Source organism: Paralichthys olivaceus, chromosome 13 (assembly GCF_024713975.1).
Source record: "Paralichthys olivaceus isolate ysfri-2021 chromosome 13, ASM2471397v2, whole genome shotgun sequence".
Lineage (NCBI taxonomy): Eukaryota > Metazoa > Chordata > Actinopteri > Pleuronectiformes > Paralichthyidae > Paralichthys > Paralichthys olivaceus.
The window spans coordinates 17,670,751-17,695,455 of NC_091105.1; the positions used below are offsets into that span (position 1 = coordinate 17,670,751).

The 24,705-nt window shown below is 42.1% G+C and overlaps 2 protein-coding genes across 2 annotated transcripts; both read left to right on the top strand.

Annotated features, from left to right (window-relative positions):
- Positions 1–262: 262 nt before the first annotated feature.
- On the top strand, positions 263–10,794 carry LOC109632237 (aldehyde dehydrogenase 2 family member). Its single transcript, XM_020091429.2, has 13 exons — positions 263–495; positions 3,269–3,373; positions 3,780–3,920; positions 4,248–4,327; positions 4,443–4,554; positions 5,458–5,586; positions 6,010–6,123; positions 7,498–7,600; positions 8,196–8,380; positions 8,721–8,885; positions 9,329–9,486; positions 9,623–9,737; positions 10,356–10,794. The coding sequence occupies exons 1-13, from the start codon at positions 379–381 to the stop codon at positions 10,386–10,388; spliced, it is 1,557 nt and encodes a 518-aa protein (XP_019946988.2). The 5' UTR covers positions 263–378; the 3' UTR covers positions 10,389–10,794.
- Positions 10,795–12,241: 1,447 nt separating this feature from the next.
- LOC109632230 (uncharacterized) lies at positions 12,242–23,857 on the top strand. Its single transcript, XM_020091419.2, has 8 exons — positions 12,242–12,448; positions 13,696–13,849; positions 15,486–16,185; positions 16,452–16,590; positions 17,214–17,386; positions 18,408–18,557; positions 18,707–18,933; positions 19,566–23,857. The coding sequence occupies exons 2-8, from the start codon at positions 13,805–13,807 to the stop codon at positions 20,826–20,828; spliced, it is 2,697 nt and encodes an 898-aa protein (XP_019946978.2). The 5' UTR covers positions 12,242–12,448; positions 13,696–13,804; the 3' UTR covers positions 20,829–23,857.
- Positions 23,858–24,705: the final 848 nt, after the last annotated feature.

The following is a 24,705-nucleotide window of genomic DNA, read 5'->3' on the forward strand; positions in this document are numbered from 1 at the left end:
ATAAAACATATAGAAAATTATGAATGGAATAAAAACTAGTATATTAAGTGTAACAACAGAACAAAATATGAATATGTACAGTGAGTGGATTGCACATAAATCACTGAATTGCACAGAGAGTGATTTGATTTGCCTTCTTTGCTGTGGTGTTTCTTTTTCACTTTGCCCACATATTTTGTGACACTTTTCTTTTTCTGCACAACCCTTCTTCAGCCCTCCTCGATGTGTCCCACAGTTTCATTTCATCTCTTGTTTTCTTGAGGTTTTTTGAAACGAAGGCCTGTGACGTTGCAGGAGTGGGCGGGACTGGAGGTACAGCTCTGAACTCCAGAGGCTGCAGGGCTCTCATCGTGAATCGGACGTGCAGGAGGACTCACCATGATCCGCACCGTGTTTTCTCGGACTTATCCCGGACTGAGCGGGCTGTCGGTGCGTCTCTACTCGGCCGCTGCCATCCCTGCACCCAGCACCCAGCCGGAGGTCCACTACAACAAGGTATGAGCTGGACTGACCGTCAGTGCATGGCCTGTGAATGGACATTGGCCAATTGCGAAACAACAAGTGTGTGTGGGAGTGCGTGTCAGTGCGTGGTCACGCGGGGACAGTTTCAGTGTAGTCGGAGGACAAGGTCTAGTTTGTCCTCGGAGTCGTCGAGATTAGAGCTGAGATGCATATCCGCAACCAAATCTGCTGCTCCTGGAGCCAGGGGGCGCTGCTCTAATCCACATCAGCATGGGAGAGAGGCAGTGGTAGAAAGTATAAAGTACAGACTTCTGAATAAATGATTTAAATAAATAAAGTACAGACTTCTGAATAAATGATTTAAATAAATAAAGTACAGACTTCTGAATAAATGATTATAATAAATAAAGTACAGACTTCTGAATAAATGATTATAATAAATAAAGTACAGACTTCTGAATAAATGATTTTAATAATATTTCTTGGGGAGAGAAGTTTCATATGGTGCTGGTGAGGTTATGTACTGGTCCCTGCGATGGTGGCTCCTGTCCTGTGTCCAGTGTTCCCAGAGCTCTGGTCCTTCCAGAGTCTGCTTCTCAGCTACAATACCAATTAGTTCCAACTCAGTCACAGTACCACTCAGTTACAGTACAACTCAGTTACAGTACAACTCGGTTACAGTACAACTCAATTACAGTACTACTCAGTTACAGTACCACTCGGTTACAGTACCACTCAGCTCAGTCCCGTGAGGTTAGCCCAGAGGAGAGGAGGGATTTCTAACTCTCAGGTGAAGCTGTTTGCTTTGCAGTGGTTTTTATTCAATCCTCTGGTTTTGTTTTACAGGGTGTGTTTGTTCCACACACCTCACATAATATGTACACAGTGAGTGTCATTTAACTGCACTGCTTTTGTTAGTGAGTACAAAGTACAGCACAGCAGTACAAGTCAAAGAAAAGTAAAAATGGTAATCTAAGTAAAACAATCAACAAGCATTATTTTGGTTGTTGAGTCTGAGCAGAGATTGCGTTTGTCTCTGAACCCTGGCCCCGGCCTGAGGCCTGTTTTTTCAGGACTAGTTTCTCTCTTGTGGCCCTCTACACGCTCACTGCGGTCGTGAACGTGAGGCCACATGGCCAACGCATGTTGTCAGTTCAGGGAGGTGTTCACCCACCATTACATCACAATGTCATTGAACCTCGTTCAGACAGCTTCAATTACAGATGTGATCCCTGAGATACACCAAGGACGCATTTGAGATCTGATCACCCAGGACCACATTGTGTGGGACACATGGGCACGTTCATTTAGCTTTGTGAACACAAACCTGTTTTCTCATTGAAGGACAGCCTACAATATGAACATTGAGCAAAGCTTTTTTTTTTTACATTGATTCACTCAGCACCTCCTGTCTCCGCTCCCTCACACACACACACACACACACACACACACCACCGAAATGATTTACAGATAAGAGTGCAGAAGTGAGATCTGATCGCAAGTTGTCCCAGGTATACCAGCTCTGAACAGGACCTCACTTTCATCAGTCTTTTGAACTTTACCATCACTAATGGGGCTCCGGGCCAACTACTACACCATCCATCACTCAGTGCACATGTCCTGACAAATACAGTCGCTGCTCAGAATGAAGCACCTGCATGATATGTAATGCATTTCTGATAAAACTACATATTTGAGTGGATGCATCAATGCAAGTATAGGCATTGTTTGTCGGCATCTTACATATCCGACCTGAATAGCTACTAATGCTTTTCAGATGGTCTGCAGGCCTTATCTTCTCCACCTTTGCTCTAATTATGTAGAGGGAGATGAACTCGCTGCAGGGTCTTTATCCTCAACTGGTGCAGGGCAGATTCATAAAATGCTTGTTATCGTATCAATAGTGGATTTTATGCAATCATCACCACCTAACAAAACCCTAACCTGGAGAGAGATGCATGCTTTGCTCAGGAGCAGCTCAGCGGTGGTAATGAGGCAGAGAGAGAGGCTGGACCTGTTGTGCACTTTACCAGCCCAGATTGAAGCTTAGCATTTGATCTTGGAACCAGTCGCTGTATAGACCTGTAATTTCTCTCCACCTAATCTACAAGATCCATGGGAAATTGTTGAAAATGTGTCTTTTTACTCAGCCCATATCCCATCCCTCCACCCAGACAAACAAAAAAAACACTGATGATATCTGTCTGATAACCGCCGTATCCTCTGTTAAATCTCTCTTTCTTTTAGAGGTGTGCTTACTAGTTCTGATCCGACCATCTATTTGAATCATATTATAATGTTTTATTTTATCTTGACTTTACTCTTTTCTCATCTGTAACATTTTTTATTTCTGTAACTGTGCTTTACTGCTGTGAGATCTGCTTTTTAACAGTTTCCTATTGTTTGCTTTCAATTTTTCTTTTTAAAGCACCTTGTAACTATCTTTGAAAGGTGCTGTATAAGTTTATTAGGGGATGAGCAGCTATGCTGATTGTCCCTCTTTTAATTTTTTCAGTCTTCCTTTTCTTTGTCTTCTTCTTTCTCGTCTTCTTCATGTTCTGTCAGATTTGTTGTCGGTCACGGTTACTGTAGCAGTCAGGCAGAAGTGACTAACTCAGTCTAAGCTCTGTAAGAACAAACAATTTAGAGTCCTCTATAGAACCACTGCACAGAGGGAAATTTTACTGTCTACAATAAAAGCTGCAAAATTCTGTGCAGTGACAACATTAGATAACTTTTCCTTTTGTTGAGAATGAGCTGTGAAAATAAATCTGATCAAATCTAATGATGCATTTTAATGTTGCAGCTGTTCATCAACAACCAGTGGCAGGATGCAGCGAGTGGGAAAACGTTCCCCACCATCAACCCAGCTACCGGAGAAGTCATCTGTCAGGTGGCAGAGGCAGACAAGGTGACGCCTACTGACTCTCACATACACTCATGTCCATGCTCCAGTGAAGGCTGGAGGCAATTACTGAAGCATGCAGCGCTGCTTTGTGTTTGAGTGTGTCGAGTTTTGGAATAGTAACATAATACAAAATATTTCAGATGTTAACTGGTTTAAAGCAGTAAGATTTACCACGCGTTTTTCTCAAGCTGCAGTGTTAAGCGTGATCATAAGCTTGTGCAGTATATATAAGCAGTACACCAAATTAGACTTATAGCTACTGTAAGGTGAGGATGGTTATTGTTATATAAATTGTTATACAACTCAAAGGGATTACATGTATGACAGAATTCAATGTTTGGACTCTTGTTCACAGTTAGAATCTTTTTTTTTTGACAATCCTTTTGATCATGTGGTGTAATATTTCCAGGCGGATGTAGACAGGGCAGTGAAAGCAGCACGTAACGCCTTCAGGTTGGGGTCACCATGGCGACGGATGGACGCCTCTCATCGCGGTCTCCTGCTCAACAGATTGGCCGATGCCATTGAGAGGGATTCTGCCTACCTGGCTGTGAGTCATTTTTAACTGTCCAAAAATGACCAAGCAGTTCTGCCTTCATTTACACAAGATCACACAATTTACTGTTAACACTGATGTTAAATAAAGCTGATAATGCTGAATTAAAAACAAACATGCTTGATTATAAATCCTGGGATGGATCAGTAACATTTTCAATACTGACCCTGCAGTTTTTACATTTCTGGTATGAATGAATCATTCTCTGATCAATCAATGAAAAGAAAGTCCTGGATCTGCCCCCTGTTTGATATTGTAATTTATTTGTAGGTAGCATCTATATTTACAACTAATGCAGATCTGACATTGTGTTGTTACTAGGAGCTAGAGACCCTTGACAACGGGAAGCCGTACGCTGTTTCCTACACTGTGGATCTGCCCAATGTGGTGAAATGTCTCAGGTAACAAACACGCAACATTCAGCTCTTTAGTTCATCTCATTGGTGAGACAGAGTCGCTTTACTGTGACCTCGTGAAAAGGTATTGTTGTGTTTAAACCAGTTGTGTTGTGTTCAGATACTATGCAGGCTGGGCTGACAAATGGGAGGGGAAGACCATCCCAATCGACGGAGATTTTTTCTGCTACACCAGACATGAACCCATCGGAGTCTGTGGACAGATCATACCGGTGAGGGAGGTGGGGGGGGCAGTCTGTGCTGTGGACATAATTAAAGAATTTACATTTCATGAGGATTTTTTGTCCTGGTTCAGGTTCTTAACAATCAAATCAGGTTTTCTTACATATAACACGTATTTAATGACTGAAGCGTCTCACTGAGGAGACTCAGACTGACAGGAGCACCGACCTGCATGAGACATTTAACCAGCCTGCACAGACTGGATGGATGTCACAATAATTAGTCCTGTTTTTATTAATATTTTTTATTTAAAGACCCATTAGTAGAATTAAAACTATGGTCCTACATTACACAACATACACATATTCTCTCTCACAATTGCCCGGAGCTACAGGTTAATGTTGCTTGTACAACTTTGAGAGCAATGAGCCGGTCTGTCTCGTTAAGCCAGGCTCATTGTTTGGAATGTGGAATAGATACACAGAGTGAAGATAAAATGACTGGGTCAAAAAAGGCCGTGTCATTTTAAACTGGAGGATGTAGGAAATTATCCAGTTCACAAGTAAAAATAGAACTTGTGTATGTAGGAAGCTCAAATCTTTCATGAAGCATATAAAGAGCTAAAAAAAGAAAGAAACCCAGACTGTAAATGGTGTGCGAGGCTGACAGCATAGTTAATAACAAATCATAAAGAAACAGTTAAGAAAATGTGCAGCAGGAATCTAAAGAGTGCAGCAGTTTTTCACTTTCTGTTTGCTGACTGAACACAACCACATGAACTGTTTCAAGTTCAGGAGTTGAAACGTGGAGCAATTGGACATTGCAGCAATGACGGGAAGCAGCCCCTCAAATTCCTACCTCACAGGGGCCTCAGAGAAGCTACAGGGAAACAGAGCAAATATTTATTGATAGAAGTGCCTTGTGATTGAGTCTTTTCTCCTTCTTCTCTCCAGTGGAACTTCCCTCTGCTGATGCAGGCCTGGAAACTTGGCCCTGCACTTGCAACCGGTAACACTGTGGTGATGAAAGTAGCAGAGCAGACACCGCTCACAGCTCTATATGTAGCCAACTTGATAAAAGAGGTACTCTCACAGAACATTAAGAACATCTCTTCATATTTTCCACAGAGACAGTATTTACACTTTATCATTCTGTGGTTAAAGAGTGAATCAAAGCAGAAGTTTCTATACTACTTTCACATTCGACCTTCGAATGGTTTTATTGAAGCTTGCACTAGTCTGCCATGTGTTGTCATTGGCAAAGTTGTAGAATTACACAATCTCTATTTGCTTAGCAGGCGATGCAGCACAGTAGCAGGCACCATGACAAGTTTCTTTCCTTCCTTAAAGAGGAGGATGTTGTGATTGTTTCCTTTGATTCCTCTGACGGATGTTGGATTTTATATTCCTCCTACAAAACATTATGTACTGACTTGTACTTTAAATGCTCTCTGGAATAATGGCCACATTTTGTCAAGCCTTGGTCAACTTTGGATCTGTTTCCAGGTGGGTTTCCCTGAAGGTGTCGTGAATATCCTGCCTGGCATGGGGCCGTCAGCAGGTGCTGCCATTTCAAAGCACATGGATGTTGACAAGGTGGCCTTCACTGGATCCACAGAGGTAGGACCACTGTCACAGTTCTTTTTTATAGTTATACTATAAATCCTCTAACTAGTGGGTGCGGTGGCAATTTCTGTGAAACAAGCACAAAGTCAAACACTTCCTTCTGTAAGTTTAATTCAGCATCTGCAGATGGACTCACAGTACACATCACCTGAATGACATGTACCAATGAGCAAAGAACATAGGAGAATCTGTGTACTTAAAGCTCACAGCCCCCTCCCACTAAGCATGCAAAGGTATTTATTACCCTCCTGTAGTTTCACTCAGTGGAGGAGACATCCTGTCCTTATGTGTTCACATATAAGGACAGGATGTCCTCACTCAATCATCCTTTACTCAAGTTAAATTTCTGTTCAAACCGTATTTCAGAAGTGACAGCTGTATGTTAAGTGCATATTCTGTATTTTAATTTTATTTTTTCACCCCATTGCCTTTTTATTCTCTTGTCAACCTAATTCTGACTGTGTGCTGCTGTAAGTAGTGAATGTCCCCAGCTTGGGATCAGTTAGGATTTGTCTCTATCTTAACACACTGTCGAGACAGTTAAACCGATTATAAACCTTTAAAGGTTCATTAGAAGTTCAAATCAAGTAAAGCACAGCACGACGTTAACTTGAACCATGAGTCTTAGGTTCTTCTTTGAGAAAACTCCACTTATCTAATGCCTGCAGGATTCCCTATCTCATGTAATCCACATAAAATCTCTCTTCCAAGTTATAAAACCTCTGCAGCGTGCACATCAGTCAGACAGTGTACATGCACACATCACATTTATCATCAGACCTGTTGATATGCCCTTTTACTAACCTGGCTACTGTAATATCTGTTTACATGCAGCAGCTTAAGGACCCATGATGACTGATTGTAAGTGCATTGTAGTGATAAAAAGCTGCGCTGCCCTGCTTGTGTGTGTCTCAGAAGGCTTGGACTGACACTGACAGGAGACAGGCTCTCTATTGAAAACAGTATTATGTCTCCATGGCTGAAGACAAGAAGCATTACATTTTCAGGTTGTGCTTCCATCCGTCTGTCAGCCCCATTCTTATGCCCGGTCACACAGACTCAAAGAGGAACTGATTAGATTGTGGTAGACGAAGGTCGATCCATGAAGAGAGAAACATCAAGAGTGTTAAAGAGTCAACTTGCTCTCATAGTCGTTTGTTTACTATGTGGGAAAACTTTCTCTATGAAGTACTTGCATGTAAACAGAATAATCTACAGCATCAATACATCACACAGTTTATTTTCAGTCTATCTGTTTGGCTAATGACCACTTGTAACCTGCATACCTTCTTAAGTAAGCTGCACTTGTGTTTTTTCAATAATATTTCTATCAATAAGTGTAAATTTCATCTCTTTCTTTCACATCAGGTGGGTCATCTTATCCAGCAGGCATCGGGCAGCAGTAATCTGAAGAAAGTCACACTGGAGCTGGGAGGAAAGAGCCCTAACATCATCCTGTCTGATGCCAACAGTATGTCACCTGACTGCGTTTCACAGCTGCAACATGCTGTTGTATGTTTTACAGTCACATCCTAATCAAGGCTGGATTATCTTTATTATTAAGCAAAGCGGGAGCATGTGGTGCCACTGATTTGAGGGAATTTGGGTGTACCATTGCTTTGGAATAATCCAAACTTAAGCAAAAAACCTGACATGATGCAGGCTTTCAGGAGAAGTGGAGGAACTGGGGCGTGATCGAGGCCCAGCAGCAGGTTTACAAGATAATCTAGTGTTTCTCAATTTTTTTTATGGCTGATTACTTCTGCCTGGTTCTGTGTTAAATGGGAAACATGTAGTGATTAGTAAGTGCACTGTTCACAGTTTTCTGAATCAAGTGGGTTGTTTGAAAGAATTGTGCAGGAAAGTCTTTAAAACTGTTGTGTAATTTGAACAAATATGGACTCTGACCTGTAAACACACCTGTCATGGTGCAGTGTCACACCCTGACTATACTCCGTAAGTACTTGAATGAATCAGGTCACATGCATAATAACATACTGGTGGAGGAGTATGTTAATATTGTTTTCTCAGTGAAGTTAATGTTGCCTTTGTCATTTCATATTCAGTGGAAGATGCAGTGGAGCAGTCCCACTTCGCTCTGTTCTTCAACCAGGGTCAGTGCTGCTGCGCTGGCTCTCGAACCTACGTCCAGGCTGACATCTATGATGAGTTTTTGGAGCGCAGTGTTGAGCGCGCCAAGAACCGAGTCGTTGGAAACCCTTTTGACTTAAAGACCGAGCAGGGACCTCAGGTAAAACACACACCTCTAGAACCAGTTGGCAATCTTCATAAATCAGTTGCAAAGGGAGGACAAGAATGAGGAAGAGAAGAAAGGTGGGTGGAAGAGAGGGCAGACAGAGACACCAGGAACGGTTGTGTAACCATTATTATTGAAGCTCTGTCAGAATGGTTGTTTTAATGATAATATGATAACCAACAAAGTTTCATACAGCTCAGAGGAACTATAGAATTCTTCATATCACTACTAGTAATTCATTTAAAATAATCATTCCACATATGAAGGAATTGAGTGGCATTTTCACTGTTTAGTCTCCCAGAGATAATGAAGTCCTCTGTTGTGACCCGTCCAGGTGGATCAGGAGCAGTTCAACAAGATTCTGGGCTACATCAGCAGCGGGAAGAGGGAGGGAGCCAAGCTCATGTGTGGAGGTGGAGTGGCTGCAGACAGAGGATACTTCATCCAGCCCACTGTGTTTGGAGATGTCCAGGACAACATGACCATTGCCAGGGAGGAGGTAGGGTAGGACTGAAGATTTAAAATGCAGAAAATGCAGCAGATATTGTTGTATATATGATTTATTATTATATGTATTTTTGAGATGTGGCTGGTGTTCTGTGTTAGGGCCTCAGCAGCAGCAAACTGAACTATGTTTTGAATACATAAATCACACTAACACCTCCATTGTGATGGCTGGTAGTGGATAGATTGTTGTGATAAAGATGATCCGCACAGCTGCTCATAGCTGAAACAAATCCTCACCTTTGATAGAGTCAAACAGTAAATCTCCCTTATATCAAACTCAGCAGTCATACCACATCGGGATCTGAACATATTAATATTATGTACAAATATGGAGAAGGGAACATAAAAGGTGAAAATGTTTGTCTGTTTGTGAAAAGGTTTGATCTGGTGCTTTTAATTAGTCTTAATTATGAATGGGTCTGTTCTCTCCTGCAGATCTTTGGTCCAGTGATGCAGATTCTGAAGTTTAAAACATTGGAGGAGGTGCTGAACAGAGCCAATGATACTCAATATGGTCTGGCAGCTGCTGTGTTCACGAAGGACATTGATAAGGCCAACTATATCTCCGGTGGGCTCCGTGCAGGCACAGTCTGGTAGGAGTTTTACTGCTTTAATCATTACTATGCACATCATAGTCTGGTATGAAGCAAACAAACATTCTCTCAATACTCATCAAAATGATTGATTTAATAGCATTCACTGGTGTGCGTGGTGTGTGTTCCCCTGCAGGATTAACTGTTATGACGTGTTTGGGGCTCAGGCTCCGTTCGGAGGTTACAAGGCTTCAGGTAACGGCAGAGAGCTTGGAGAGTACGGTCTGGACAACTATACAGAAGTCAAGACGGTAATTATTAAAGACATACCAGCATAGTGCGCTGTAAAATCACACTTTCTGTATAATAACATTAACTGTGTAATCACACCTTATATAAGAAACTTTGCAGTGCATTCATGGAACCAAATAACTGACCACGTCCAGGAAGTATTGATCTGGAGCATGTGTACTCCAGGGGGGTCACTCCTCTTGTGCATGTGTAGTGATACGTGGTCACGGCCTCTTCTACTGCCGAGGATTGAACGATGGACTTTCATTTCTGCAGATATTGCTCTCGTTGACATTCCTGCAGTCAGCATGTTGCTGCACGCTGCAGGCTAAAGATATCTTGTGACGACTGTTTTATTTGACGGAGGTTCACATTAGGTTCACATTAGGACAGAATTCAGATGAGTAAATCATTGTATTTGTGTGTTCAGCCCAACTTATATATAGTTATACATACATTTTTAAAGATTCATTTTGTTTAAGAAATACCAATCAATCATTGAAACAGTATTTGTTGTATCAGTGAAATCAATACCACACTGAGATATATTAAGCACTGTCACAACGGTAGTGATCTTGTCATTACACTGAAATAATTCTTTAATGCTGAGTAAATTTTTTTTTTTTCTGTGTTGTCAGGTGACAATGAAGGTTCCACAGAAGAACTCTTAGACGTGAGCCCACTCGAGCTGTCGACCATGAAGTAGCTGAGACTTAAAGAATCTGCTCTGTGATCTGTCCTGAGTAATTCTACTGCTTTCTGTCACACATGCCCACTTCATACCCGCTGAAGCAGGAGGAGTCCCATCTGTTTTAGTACTGTTGACTACTAAACCTTCTCTTGGTGTAAATTTGTAAAGTCTACATCTTGAATAAATCAAAATCGTGAATAGAGTACTCCAACCTTGATTAATTGCTGATGATGTCACCAGAATATAGAAAACTCTGTCCATGTTACAGGTATGATAGTTTTTCACCTGCTTTGATTTAATTGTAAATCTTTATGGCCACAGTCTCTTTGTGATCTGTAGACTGCGAGATTTCTTATTTTTCTGAATAAATCATTTAAACCAATAAACTTGCTGCCATCTTTGTGTGTTAATCCCAGAGAAGATAATGCCTCCAACTCTGGGACGTGGCCAGGTTATGTTTTCCACTGCCTTTGTTTGTTTGTCTATTTGTTAGCAGGATTTGGCAAAAACTACTGGACGGATTACCACAAAATTTGGACTAAAGATGCAGCATGGGTTAGGAAAGAACCCATTCAATTTTGGTGCGGGTCAGGAACAGGGGGCTGATCCAGGAATTTTTCACTTTCTTTAACATTGCGTGATGATATTTGTTAGAGGAAGTTAGAATCTCAGTAATTTGTGGATCTTGATGAAAAAATCAGGGATGTTTCAGAGACTGCTATTGAGTGTGTTCAATTTGGTGCAGATCTGATTAAAGATGGTGAATTTAAATGTGGTTTCATCAGGGGAACGTTTGGCCTTGGTGGAGGTATCATTGTAACATAATTGTGATACTTACACAATCATTTGAAGTTTGGCACTGGCACACATGGAATGTCTCTTAGCTCCTGCGTACTGCAGCATTAACTATAGGAGGCGGATATCAGAGGACATTTAGGCTAAAAACATGGTGTAAATGGAGCAGTTCCAAGTGTAATATGAATGTCGGGGCTTAGGGACACTTGGATGACACCACACGAGCAGTATGGAGGCATTTTCTGTTTTTTACATTTTGAAGAAGTCGCTTTTACTTCAATTTTATTGACATCTGGCTGCAACACTGTTTACCCCTGAAACTCCAAAAATGTTTTGTTGACTCAAACACTTCACCCAACCCTCCATCATCATAGTGGTGAGTAGATAATGAGTGAATTTTCCTTTTTCGGTGAACTACCCCTTTCATACTCGGAGTCCAGGCAGAGAAAGTCTGCAGAAACGGTCTCACTGTGTTCGTTTCCCCCTGTTAAAAGTGTTTTTCTGTAGTTTTCCCTTTTTACTGGTCGAGGGTTAAGGGCAGAGGATGTCACACCTTGTTAAAGCCCTATGAGTCAAATTGTGATTTGTGAATATGGGCTATGCAAATCAAATTTGATTGATTGATAAATTGACATTTGCGTTTACACATAAACCTCCGGAGAAAACACTAAGGATCTGCAGAGTGCAGAGGCTCTCACTGACATTGGCCTCTACACATACACCCCCTGCTGGAGAACGTCCGAATGATCTCCGGAGTTCAGTGCATGTTGGAGCTTTTTGGCTGCTCGCAGCGCCTGTACCTTAGTGCCGGTAATAGATGCGCATGATGATCTAACCGTCCGGCTCCATCACACAGCTCGGGCTGTGATGAACGTTGCACACCGTCTTTAACACACTCCAGCCTCGGGTTGTGTGTATATATATATATATATATATATATATATATGTGTGTGTGTTTCCGGGTCACGTGGTGGACGCACAATGACCGTAGTTGAAACAGCGCTCGCGCACTGAGACATCACCGGGGCTGGCCTCGGTTCGGAAGCGGCGGTTCACGTGACCGCGGTGGTGCAGCGCTGAGCGGCGGTGCCGGTGGTCGCGGTTCACTCATGGGTTCACGGAGCCGAGCGGTGCAGTGAACAACGGCCCCGCGGAGCCGGTGGGATGGTCCGTGTGACGCGCCGTGTGCGTTAGTGTGTCCGGCTGTCGGTGCCCTCATGATGTAGGCCGGTGATCCTGCTGGAGGTGGGTGGTCGGTTATTGTCGTTCCATGTGCGTGTGTGGTGTTTATGTGTCGATCAGATGTGGAACGGTGAGCCGATGTACAGGGGGTAGCGGTGGGCACACCGTGTTCTGACCCCACAGGCGTGTGTGAGCGGCGGAGAGCGAGGCGCCTGTAGGCCGGTGGTCCTGCTGCAGGTGGACGGACAGGCATTGTTTTACACGAGCTTTGTTCCACATGAGTGAAACTGTCCGCTGTGATCCACTGTTCCACTGTGCGCGATGGAGATGGGTTTTATGAACCAACTGGGTCCAAACTAGATAACATCAAACACAAGGGGCCTCCATCCTCCTGCAAACAAAGATGGATTACTTAGTCTTATTATGTCTTCTCATGGATTGTCAGATCAGTTACATGCAAGCACTGTTCTGCTCATCCATATCATCAGCTTCCATCTTTGTGCCCTTGAGCAAAACTGGTTGTGTAGGGCACCTCCCACTGTGGAGGTGTAGTAGGTTGGTGCTGGGCAGAATCATGGAGTCCCTTCCTCATTACCAGAAAACACTTGAGGCTAACGCAGCATGCTGTTAGAAACTGCAGTGCAGATTCATCGCCTGGACCAGATGAGCCTGGAAATGTTCTTTAAAGGTTCAGTGTGTAGAATTTAATGACATCTAGTGGTGACGCTGGATGTTGCAGCTGAATACCCCTCGACTCACCCTCCCCTTCCAAACACGATGGAGAACCTCTGGTAGCCTTCAGCTGTCATGAAACTCTAAAGATGTTTAGTTTGTCAAACATGGTGGCCTCCATAGAGAGAACCAGCTCCTGATGTAAACAATGAGTGATTTTAAATCCAAACTCTTTCTATTGTTTATGATTTTCTTTGATTAAATAGTCAGAGTGGAGTGGGAATCACAGGGCAACTCCCAATACGCAATACATGGTTCGTGATAATGATAATATCTCGATACAGCAATTTAGAGATATTCTAAATATTGCAAGACAATCATACATCACAATATCTAACTAAAGAAGACAAAATGCCCCTTCAATAATCAAGTGCTGGAGTTTGACACAAACTGAGATGAATCAATGAACACAAGTTGCTTAAAGTCTAATCTCTGTGTGTCTGTAATAAACACAGTCCCTTGTTGAGTGTCAAAATTGGCAGAAAGTGGAACAATTCTGCCTTGTGACATTTCTTGTATTAGCACTGTTTTGCATATTTTAAACACTCCTGCATTTACTTCCAACTTCTCTTTTCCAGGACAGAGCGGTGGAATTCCTACACCTGTAGAGAAAACTCAGCAGGAGAGTGAAAGGCCAAAGACACACAGGGCTGTAATTCATGTGCTGCTCAGTGTCTGCTGGGCAAAATGAGTACAGACAGACCCAAACGCAATATCATCAAGAAGAAATATGTAAGTGGGATTTCTTTCCTCTCTCTGTGTTAGACTCATAGTGGTTTAACTCCGACATTTAAGAAAATGAATATCATGTTTGTGACTGTTGAATTGACATTAAAGTACAAACAAATCTACATTCATTAGAAGTATTAGTCACACAATTCACTGTTATCACTCTCTGATAGCAGTTTGGTCTCTGTTGTGTTTCAACATCCTTGTATGCAGAGCTGCAGATAGAATACGAATGTGGGCCACTTACGGCAATGATGCAGCAATTCTGAACGACTTGTAGCACGGACAAAATGGATGTGAGCCTAAAGTGTCCCATATCATAAATGTGATTATGGCCCAAATAACATAAAACTAATCTGGGCCAACTTTGATACCTTTAGTTGACATGTGTTCTTACTATGGCTTACTTGCCCAGATCTGGCAAGAAGAAGAGACTGCCTAAATGCCATTATTCAACCACAGTGGGCCAGTTGCTATGTGGGGAGGTTTCACAGAGACAGAGATGCAGAATGCATGAAATGATAATTGATGAAGAGGACTAAAAGGTTTTGTGTAACTCAAAATGTAAAGAAAAGACATGCATAAAATGAATATCATTCTTTTGATTTTCAATGGAAGCATCTGTTTGTTTGATGTGTTACTAGTATTTTCATTTGATCTGTTTTTGCAAAGCACATTGTAATTTCCTTTTTTAATAAGTAATGGAAATAAGGCTTGTTCACCCACTTCTATAATGATTGAGACATACAAAATAAAACCATACACACAACTCTATACTCCTGATAAAATGACAAAAACAGATGCCTGGGCTCGGCCTGTGGAGATTCCCAATCATCAAGGTCATGGTTTTCCAAGAAGGGGCAGCTGGTCTTGGTTTTAGACATTTTATCTCATCTGGACTGATGAAGCCTCAAGGAAGTGAGGTGAAATAAACCCCTCCTCCCTCCATGTAGTCAAGGTGCATGAAGTGGCTGAGGGTAAGCTGCTACCATTATGGTTATGACCGTGCTCACACTGACTTTTGTTCTGGACAGAATCACAGAAGTTGATCACAGAAGTCTTTGCAACTTATCCCATGGGGACCGTGAATGTTTGGGCTATTTGATTCTCCTCCAAAATGGTGGAGCAACATTGTGTAGAGCCTTGTTGCTTGTGTGGCAAAAATGAACTTGTCATTACTCTCTAATAGACAGACTATGTTTAGTATACATTTTAATATAACATATTGAGTTTCTTTAATGTTATAAGATTTCAACCTTACTATGTAAAGGGCCTTGAGATAATAGCCTACCTTAAATCAGGAGCTGCACCCTTCAGGATCGGTGTTAAGAGCTAGTCTGGCCTCAATTGCAGTTGCCTTGCAACAGAGCGAAGTTGGACATGATGAGAAAGTTTTATTGCTCATTAAATGGGACTGTCTCACGTCTTACATGCAGCCTCCGAAGGATACAGCCTCTGAATTGAGACTAGGCTCATGTATGTTGAGATTTTCTATCCAATCCTTTTACATTTGCGTTTAGCTTTTGCATATGATCATTTCCAGTGTTGGATGTAATTCATGTTACTTCCATGTGGTATGCGTCATAAACACTTGAGAAATGACCCTGAGCTGGTTGTGTCTGTGTCTTTGACTCTGCAGGACATCAGTGATGGGATGCCGTGGTGTGAAGAACGTCTGGTTCGCAAAGTTCTTTTCCTCTCCCTCAGGGAATTCAGAGACACACACCGTGCCACACATAAGCACTCACAAGTACACACACGCGCACACAAACACACATCAAAGAATACACTTCTACATGGTCCGCGAACACAGACATTACCTAACACACACACGCAAAAAACCACACGCACACGACAGAGTGTCCAGGCCTCGCAACAAAGAGTCACACACAGACCTCCTAACACACATACACAGAGAAACACACACAGTTCACAAAATATACACATTTCAAAACACATACACCATCATGAACTCACCAACCAAGGGCAAAAAACGAACTTGTCTCAGGACTTACACACACCAAAAACTAAATGTACCTACACACTACAGAACGTTCAGACCAAGTCAAAAATGTATGCAGGTAAAATTACACATAATGCGCAGCATACAGACACACAAGACAACTCACACACGTTGCAGAGGAATGCTGAAACGACCAGGACTCTACGCTCACATAAAACACAAAATACTCTGCTGCTGCCCGTCGCCAAATACTCAGAAACTGAAAAACACAAGCGCTCAGTGAAAAACAGCTGCACTTCTGGAAACACACGGATGATGCTGAGCGGTCCTGTCCCAGCCAGGAGTCTGAGATCACACACTCCCACGAGACTCAATGGTCAGTACCAGCACAGTTCTTCACTTCTGTCCTAGTCACAGCTGTCATTCACCAGCACTGCTGCTACTCTGGAATTTAAAGATGATTCCAGCTCATTGCCTTTCTTTCATTTTTTAACACAAACATCTGTTATACAAACTATTTCTCTCACGTCATGTAGTGTTTTTGTTACAGTTTTGTCCTTATAGCTGTGATTTATATGATATGATATTATACTGTTTAGATGATTTCCCAAGGTGATGTAAAGTTCTATCTGTTCTCTGAAGGCTCCGTGGTTAACGGCATCAGCCGCTGTCAGTCCCTCCTGTCAACTGGTCCCAGTTGGAGCTGGCCCTTACAGACACGCCCTCAACAGCGGCGCCCTGCCAGCATTTATCGTGAGAAGGATGATGCTGCAGGCAAAAGGTCAGTCACTCTTGTCTGATCTTCTGCCTGTGAAATGGACTCGGACTGGAAGAATAAAATTATCACAGAATGAAAAAGATGGTGACAACGATGGCAACTTGGAGAGACGTGAATCAAAGGGGTTCTGGGAGAGTGAAAATGTCCTTTTCTTGAGTTCATGTCACATTTTTATTTAACGTCAACTGAACTTTTACTCTGAGTCGGCTTCAAACGATTTGACACTGTGTCAAAGACGCTCAACAACCAACATGTCACATCCTCTTAAAAACAGCTAATTAAGTCGTCTTTGTTCAGATGCTCCGCCAACTGTGATTACCACCTGACACTGAAACTGTGAACGCATCAGAATAGACATATTGTAGTGTTTGATTTAATAATTTGGTTAATGTGAAATTGAATGTGAATATTTATTTATGATTTATTTAGGCTAATAATTAGACCAGGTAGAGTTCACTCTGGGCGATTGTGTTCATCCAGAAATAAAGTGTAGATTTGTTTTAAAAAGTGGGGACAATTTCAGTTGATGAAGTTTTTCTTTCTTCTGGTGGACTAAAGCCCCACTCGACATGTTAGTTGCAGAAAAGTTTTAAGAGGGCAATTTGTATGTGTGTGTGTCTGTGCAGACCGAGGCTGCAAGCACAGAGGAAGTTCGCCCAATCCCCCCCAAGCTCGCCAGGACCACCAGCACTGGTGACATCAGCACAGAGCAACCACAGTCACAACGTGGCCGTAGTCACCTGTCTGACCCGACGACGACCCAAGACTGAGGATTTCTTGTCTTTTCTCTGTTTGAGAGGTGAGCTACAAGCTCCGGCACTGCCTATACACAAGCTACTGCTTATTTACATTTAGATCAGTACCTGATATGTCTCAGCTCCACACTCCACAATCCCACAGTTCTAGCCCCACAGTTTCTCCTCCTGCTCTCCTGATATAAATTCTAAAAGAGCAAAGAAGATTGTTTGTAAGAGGTAGTACTAGTCAGAGGCAAAATGGCTCCCATATGTTGTCCTTTTATGGTCTGGATACTGAACTCTGCTGGATGTGTGTGTGCCAACGGCCACATCTGTATAGACTGGCTATAAGCAACATTGTTTGGTCTTCGCTAGTAGAAATGACTTGCATGATCATTTGCATATAGAGCAGGGAAGTGAGATCTGAACACAGGGGGACAGTAGAGACACATTTAAAGTGTGTGAGTGAGTGAGTGAGTGTGAGAAAGAGGCTATCTTGAAACTGTAGTGGGCCAAATGAAATTCAATTATCATTCACTGTTACTACTACTACTATTAATAATAACATATTATGTAATAATGGTAAAATTGCACAAACTGAGAATTTAAACATATTTTATTTTTCAAAAATGTGATTAAGCATACAATATAGAAAGTTAAAGATGAAATTGACAGTTAGTATCATTATTGTTTTTTTTCTGTCCAGAGATATTGTGATATCATTATCATGTATTCTTTTGGCCATGATATTTGTTCAGTGAAAATCATGGCAGCCCTAATATGTACACTGCTGAGCAGACTGTGAGCGACTGTCCAACCAAAACATGCCAAGGCCAGGTTTAGACTTGCTTAGATGGTCAGGGCTGCCTTTTATACAGTGCTATTGCCTGGAGACAGCACATGAGGCAAAACAGGCCTCATGTCCAATCATTTCATATCTTTGAGTCCAGAGTCTAAAGTTTCCTTCCACTCCAAAAAAGAACAGATTTCATTTGGCATCTATGCACAGGGAATGTTTGTCCTGGACTCCATCAATAAGGATCACCCACCAAAATCAATAAGGCATTTCCTCTTTCTCTTCAGGTTCAGCAGCACTGCCTAGCAACATGGCCTTCTTAGCAAGTGGACGAGTGAGGGAGCCATCTGAAACTCGGCGTCTTACTTCCTGTCTTTCCACCAATCACAGGACTGCAGCTGATGGAAAAAAAACAAGTATATTTAGTCGAACAGCAGGTACACATCTTCCTGTCTGTGTATATACCTGATGGAGCTGATCTTGGGCACACATGTTTTTCTCTTTGCTTAAAGAAATATTCATATTCTTATGTATATATAATATTAGTTGATCTCTTTGCCTCTGTATCTGTGTTGCCGTCCTACAGTGCAGAGGGACTCGAGGTCTCTGAGAGGCAGGACTGGAGGCTCTGCAGCAGTCGGCTCTCTCTGTGCTCTTTCTGCTCGAGAACAGAGTAGGAAGGAAAGAGGGGGGAGAGAGGAGGAACATCGGAGGAGGAGGAGAGAGAGGATGGAGGAGGACAGGAGAGGGGGGGCTGGGAGACACCTTGTGAGGCCTCGCCAGCTCTCCCTACAGGTCAGGAGGACGAACAAGGTCTGATCATCCTTTCTACCTGGAAAATGATCGATATTCCACCTCAGCCAGCTTGTTGCTTCTGCTCTCTGCATGTTCTCAAAAAGCAGGTGGCTTAAAACCCACAGTCTGTTGGCCGTGCTCATGTTGATATCGAAATAGGGTCCTGTTTGTTGTTTGCTGTGATGATGAGAGGAAGCATTTCGATGATTAATCTCTGCAGCTTTGCAACTGACAACATTTATTTGATTGAGTTTAATTTTCTTATCTGGTTATTTCTACAAGTCAAATCAAACGAGTTTGACAGATGGTAATATTTCAATATGGAGGAGGGCCTCCATTTGAACATTGTGATAGTATAAAATCCCCTTATACACATTCATGGTGTTGCTTTGGGTTTCTGAAGCTATTCATCCACATGCACTTCTGCAAATACATACTTGATGTTAAACTCCTGCCCACTTTTGAGAAATCAAATGAACAATTATTCCTAACCCACCAAAGTCCTCTTTTTCCTCTTATGAATCACCTTGGATGTATGTCACTGGACCTGTAAAGAACAATCAATTATCCATTAACAGAATAATTGTTTTCGGTTATTATAATCCTTCCTAGGCTTCAATGATAGCTGTCATGATCTTTTTCTGTTGCAGGTTGCCATGGTGACTGGAGTTGCTAAAGAAAGAACTTCCTGTGTCAGGCCAGTTCCTCCCTTAAAGCCTAGCGCAGGGGTTGGCAGTAGACGATCACCCAGGTCCTGCACAAGGTCAAGAAATACCTGTAAACCAAGAGGCCATCCCCAAAGCAAACCCCAGGAAACCAGCAACAAACACATCTCCCGGCAAAGCAACCACCAGCTGCCTCGAAAACACCCCCTTCCTCTCCACCACCGAACAGTCATTAACTGCCATAGCAATCCCAAGACCTTCCATAGTCTTCAGAACTCAGGAAAAAAATCTAGTAGGATCCCAGCTCAAACACCACTGACTAATGGCTCAGTCATCACACGTCTAAGTGAGAACTCTGGGGTCCTGAGGTCGTCCAGGAGGAGGAGAGGTCTCCCACCAGACACCAGCCCTGCCCCTCCCAGTCAGGTTCCTTCGGACAAGAACTCATCAAAGAAGTGCAGAACGGTGCAGAAAAACAAAGGTGATGTCTCACTGGAGAATGATTGCCATATTGGTGGGATGCTAAAGAAGGAGGCCAGCAGTGATAAAGATGTCAGAGAGGAGTGTGTGAAACATGTGGGTAAAATCGCTTGGAGCAACAATGAAGAACCTGGACAAGGCAGGTGTGGCCATGTTGAAGAGATGATCCTTAAGAGGGGTGGTGTTATTGATGAGGACCTGCAGGACCAGATGAATGTTGGAAAATTTAGTGTGGCAAGCATCACTGCTCCTGAGCCCTCTCAAGAAAGGCTCAACTTTACCAACATCATCTCAGACTTTGACCTTGGCCCTGTCAGCGAGGTCATAGTCAGACATAAAAGGCTCCAGAGAAATCAGTCCACTTCATCCACAATAATTAGGCCAATCACCAGGACTACTGATTCTAGGACTGTTGCCATAGCTGCCACTCCAAGGACTACTCTAACTCAAGCTGCTATCAACTCAGAGACATCTCCATGTGTACACACTGAACCATCAGGCACGTATTCTGCCAAGCACAGTGCTAAGGCAACTAACAAAGGTACTAGCAAGGACACTATCAAGTGTACTTCTCCAACCAGCAGTTACTCTATCCCTAATTCCCAAGGTGCTGTAAAAGACTCTTCCAATAGTACCCCAGAGGACTTGGCTAATGTCAGTAGCTGTTCTAGCACTTCCAAGGGCTCTACAAAGGGCCTTACCCAGACCAAGTCTACTACCTCAGCTATGAAGACCAGGACCAGCCCTCGAATTCTTTTGAAACGATAACACCTGAGCTACATCTGAAAACGAGTCAGTGTTTTATATAAAGAGAATCCTCAATTAGAACAATATTTATTGGATCATAATTGGATACTGTTAATAATAGGTGATGCAGGGTGATGGTTATTGGCTGGTTGGATAGTGACATAGTGTCTATGGCTTGTTCTCGCATCTGTCTGTGATAGTGGGATCATTTAAATTCATTATAAGTAAAATCAATTATCGTTAGACAGCATAGAGGGAGACAAGTTGTATAGTGTGTGTATAGTGAAAAGACTGATTTGTGGCGCCTCCCGGCTGTATCCTACATAGTAGCGCAGTATGTTTGTATTATATTCAGAAGGAAAGGGCACTGGCTAAATGAACGCACGTACATACGTACAGTCAGTCTGCTGAACAGTTTTCAGTAGCAGTTATTCTTATTTGCCTTTGCCCTGGTGGTTTCGGTGTGGTCGTTGGGAACCCACTGCCGCTTATTGTAAACAGGAATCATCTGTTCAAGGGTGTCTGGACTGATAACATCTTAAGAGTTCCTCACCATAAATACTCAGAAGGAGCAGGAGGTTCAACTTTTTTTGTCTGTCAAAGTACAAGTCAATTGCTTATACGATCAATGAGACAGGTTTACTGGCAGTATTCATTTTCCTGTTTATTGAAAGATCCCTTCCCAAATCAATATTAGTGGAAGTGATGGACGACAGAACTTAGTCTGAGACTGCTGAAACCTCATGTCATATCCATATAAACTTTAGAATGTATTCTTGTGTAAATTGAGGAGGATGGATGTTGTTCCATTCATAGTCATTCAAGTTTCTTGTAATAGCCATTTTGAACAGGAGAAATGATTACAGCGAGAAACCCTGTTTTAACATCCATATGGGCATCCAAGTCACCAGCTCAACTGTCTTCACCAGCCTAAAGCTGCTTTCAGACATACACTGAACTCTGGAGATCCCTCGGACATTCTCTGGAGGGGCTGCATATGTGAACACAAATGTCCAAGGGAGAGCCTCTGGACTTTCTGTGGAGTTTCCTTACCCAGCTCCCTTGTAAAAAGTCTGCAGATAGTCCGAAGTAGACGATGTCAGAACACAGCAGGAGCTCCTCGCAGGATTCACCGTGACAGACGGAAAAATGAAAAAAAAACCTTCAACAAATATCTCAGGATGAAAAAGTGGTGCCATACACGTAGAAGACACTGAAGATGTCAAGAGAGTTGAGTTTGGTGATAAGAGCCGACGCTGGTTGTGGATGTGCTGTGAACAAAAACACATGATCTCTGCAGCAGAATGATTAAGTGACATCCTGCCTCTGCCTGCTGCTCCACCCTCACCTGAACACTCCGGAGATGTGAGCGGAGAATCTCTTTGGAAACATTTGGAGAAAGTTCGGACCCAATCTTCCGGACATCCTTAAGAGGTAATGTCTGAAAACTGCTCATCTAACATCAGGAAGACTCTTCAGTCCACTGTTCTTCTTGTTGGAAAAAAATGTTTTGAAGTAGGTCACATGTGAAATATACAGGAACAACTATGGTGTTGTTTTTACCTGTGTTTTCGATCTTTTTACGTTTTTATTGCGCGCTCCGTACCCACCGACTTGGTGTGTGAGAAACAGCGGTGGCTGCGTACTCACATGCGGCTTGTTTCTGAGTCGTGTGGTCTGACACTTTTGTAGATATAAGAGGACATTTGTTTTGTGAGGCGGCTGTAGACAGAAACTGTAAAAAGAAACACTTGCGGTTTGACCTTCACTGTTAATGTGACCATCATATTTGACTGTATGAACCCCGTAGATGTTGTGGATTTTACTGGACTGTCAGAAGGTTTTAGGATGACATCAGGTGCTATCCGGTGCTATTAACTTGCTCATTGATTATAATTTTTTGGGGGTAGATGAGTAGTAGAGTTATGTGGCTGTATTGAATAAAACGAGTCAGCACATTTATTAATTTTGCACATTTCCACACAGTTAAAAAAAACTGTATGACTCTAAACGCCACTGTGGGTGACAGCAGTGGACACTGCTGCCTTTGCTTTATTTTAAACAAACACTTTCCATGAAAAACATTGTTGTTCCCACCATTAAATAAGTAACTGACAAATGTATTTGTAAATTAGCTATTTCTACTCCGTCCATATGTCTGCTGTGTTTTATCAGTGTAAATCAGCAGTTAGTGTGTTAATTTAACACATTAAAACTAAGATATAAATAAAGGCATGAATCCGTTTGAGATGCAGAACTTTGATCAAACATACACTGTCGTTATTTCTTAATGTAAGTATGGGGTTTGTAGAGGAAGCAGTGGTTACAACTCACTTCAAAAGCTACTTCTTAAATACTTACATTTTTAAGTGAAAGCTCTTCCACTTATGATACTGTGAAGCATTGCTTAACACTGACTCATCAGAGTGCTCTTCCATAAAGTATAAAACAGTTTACCACACAATGACACTGTCAAATGGTAACACCACAGTTTTTTTTGTGAAAGTGCTTCCTTTTTTTTGTTTCAAGTGTTTAATGCTTCCTGCTAAGTGAATTCATCAGTGATCATTAGTTCCACAGGATGTTGCTGCAGACTAATCACTGGATGTACACTGTATGACTCATTGCTAAATGGATCTGCAGTGTGTTGCAGTGTACTATGTGCTGACATTTGCATGAACATGTGCATATTATTCAGCACCTCACACGATTCATTCATCTGTCGCAACGATTTTCAATCGCAAAAGCGAGCAATATAAATGTGTTTATTGCAGCGACTGATCTCATGTGGACGGAGACAACTGTCCTCCAAAATGGGTCCTCGAATAAATCAATTCATGCCTTGTTTCCATTAATTCATGTATCATGTATCCCATGCTAGTTACCGGTAAAACAACTTTAAAGTGTTATTGAAGTTTATGAGCAAACTTGTTCAGCCCCAAGTGAACATGAAAACGTCTGTGCAGAGAAAGTGTAAGGAAAGTGTCTGTAAAAAGTCTGTAAATGTGAATGATATGAATGAGAATTTGTAATAAAATTTCTTTGTGCAATTTTTTCTCCAAGTGCATTTGTCTAATTTAATGTGACGCTGTTTCAACACTTAGCAACTTAAAGCTGAGCAAATAAGATTTTCTTCTGTTGGTTTCATATCCTGTCAGCTTGTTACAGCTCTTTATTGAAGCTGATGTTTGACAATATGTACATTGATCAAGGATTCACTTGTGATCTATTCACTTTGAAAACAAAAACATTACTTTTTGTGCAGTGAACCAAGATGTCAGATAATGAGAATTGTTATGAATCATGAACACATGTAGTGTTGGAAGTGAAGTTGCTGGATTGCATATAAAAAACAGTTTACATACACAACAGATTCAACATATTTTCTACTATTGTAAGGGTGTGATACAGCGTGTGCAGATTTCACACTGAATTCATAAATAAAAAAAAAATTGCAGAAAATAAATATCAGAAATGAAGAGATTCACACACAGAGAGCGTGAAATATTGAAATCCAGCCCTCTGCCATTACATCCATTAAATATTCTGTTTGTTGTGCACATAGACCGTATACAGGGATGGTTGCAGGACTTTGCACTTAAACTCTATTTCCTCTATAATCCTTCTCCAACTATGCTATGGGACCAGTTTTCGTTGTAACCTCGCTCCACCAAGTTTTCATGCATGACCTCCAGAGGATGTCCAGAGTACATGGTCTGGACTTACTGTGGAGTTTAGCCTTCCACACATGAACAACGCAGCAGGAGATTCTTCACTTGACACGTTCACAACAACAGAAATCTCCAAAGCGTTCAGGTTAGGGGTGGTGCAGCAGGCCGGGGGAAGATATAACATATTCATTCTTCTGCTGAGATCATGTGAGTTTGTTAACAGCACT

Coding starts and splice junctions, on each gene's coding strand:
- LOC109632230 (XM_020091419.2), top strand. CDS start 13,805: ATGAGTACAGACAGACCCAAACGCAATATCATCAAGAAGAAATAT. Junction 16,186..16,451: donor CACTCCCACGAGACTCAATG/GTCAGTACCAGC, acceptor TGTTCTCTGAAG/GCTCCGTGGTTAACGGCATC. Junction 16,591..17,213: donor GATGATGCTGCAGGCAAAAG/GTCAGTCACTCT, acceptor GTGTCTGTGCAG/ACCGAGGCTGCAAGCACAGA.
- LOC109632237 (XM_020091429.2), top strand. CDS start 379: ATGATCCGCACCGTGTTTTCTCGGACTTATCCCGGACTGAGCGGGCTG. Junction 4,328..4,442: donor AATGTGGTGAAATGTCTCAG/GTAACAAACACG, acceptor TGTTGTGTTCAG/ATACTATGCAGGCTGGGCTG. Junction 4,555..5,457: donor TCTGTGGACAGATCATACCG/GTGAGGGAGGTG, acceptor TCTTCTCTCCAG/TGGAACTTCCCTCTGCTGAT.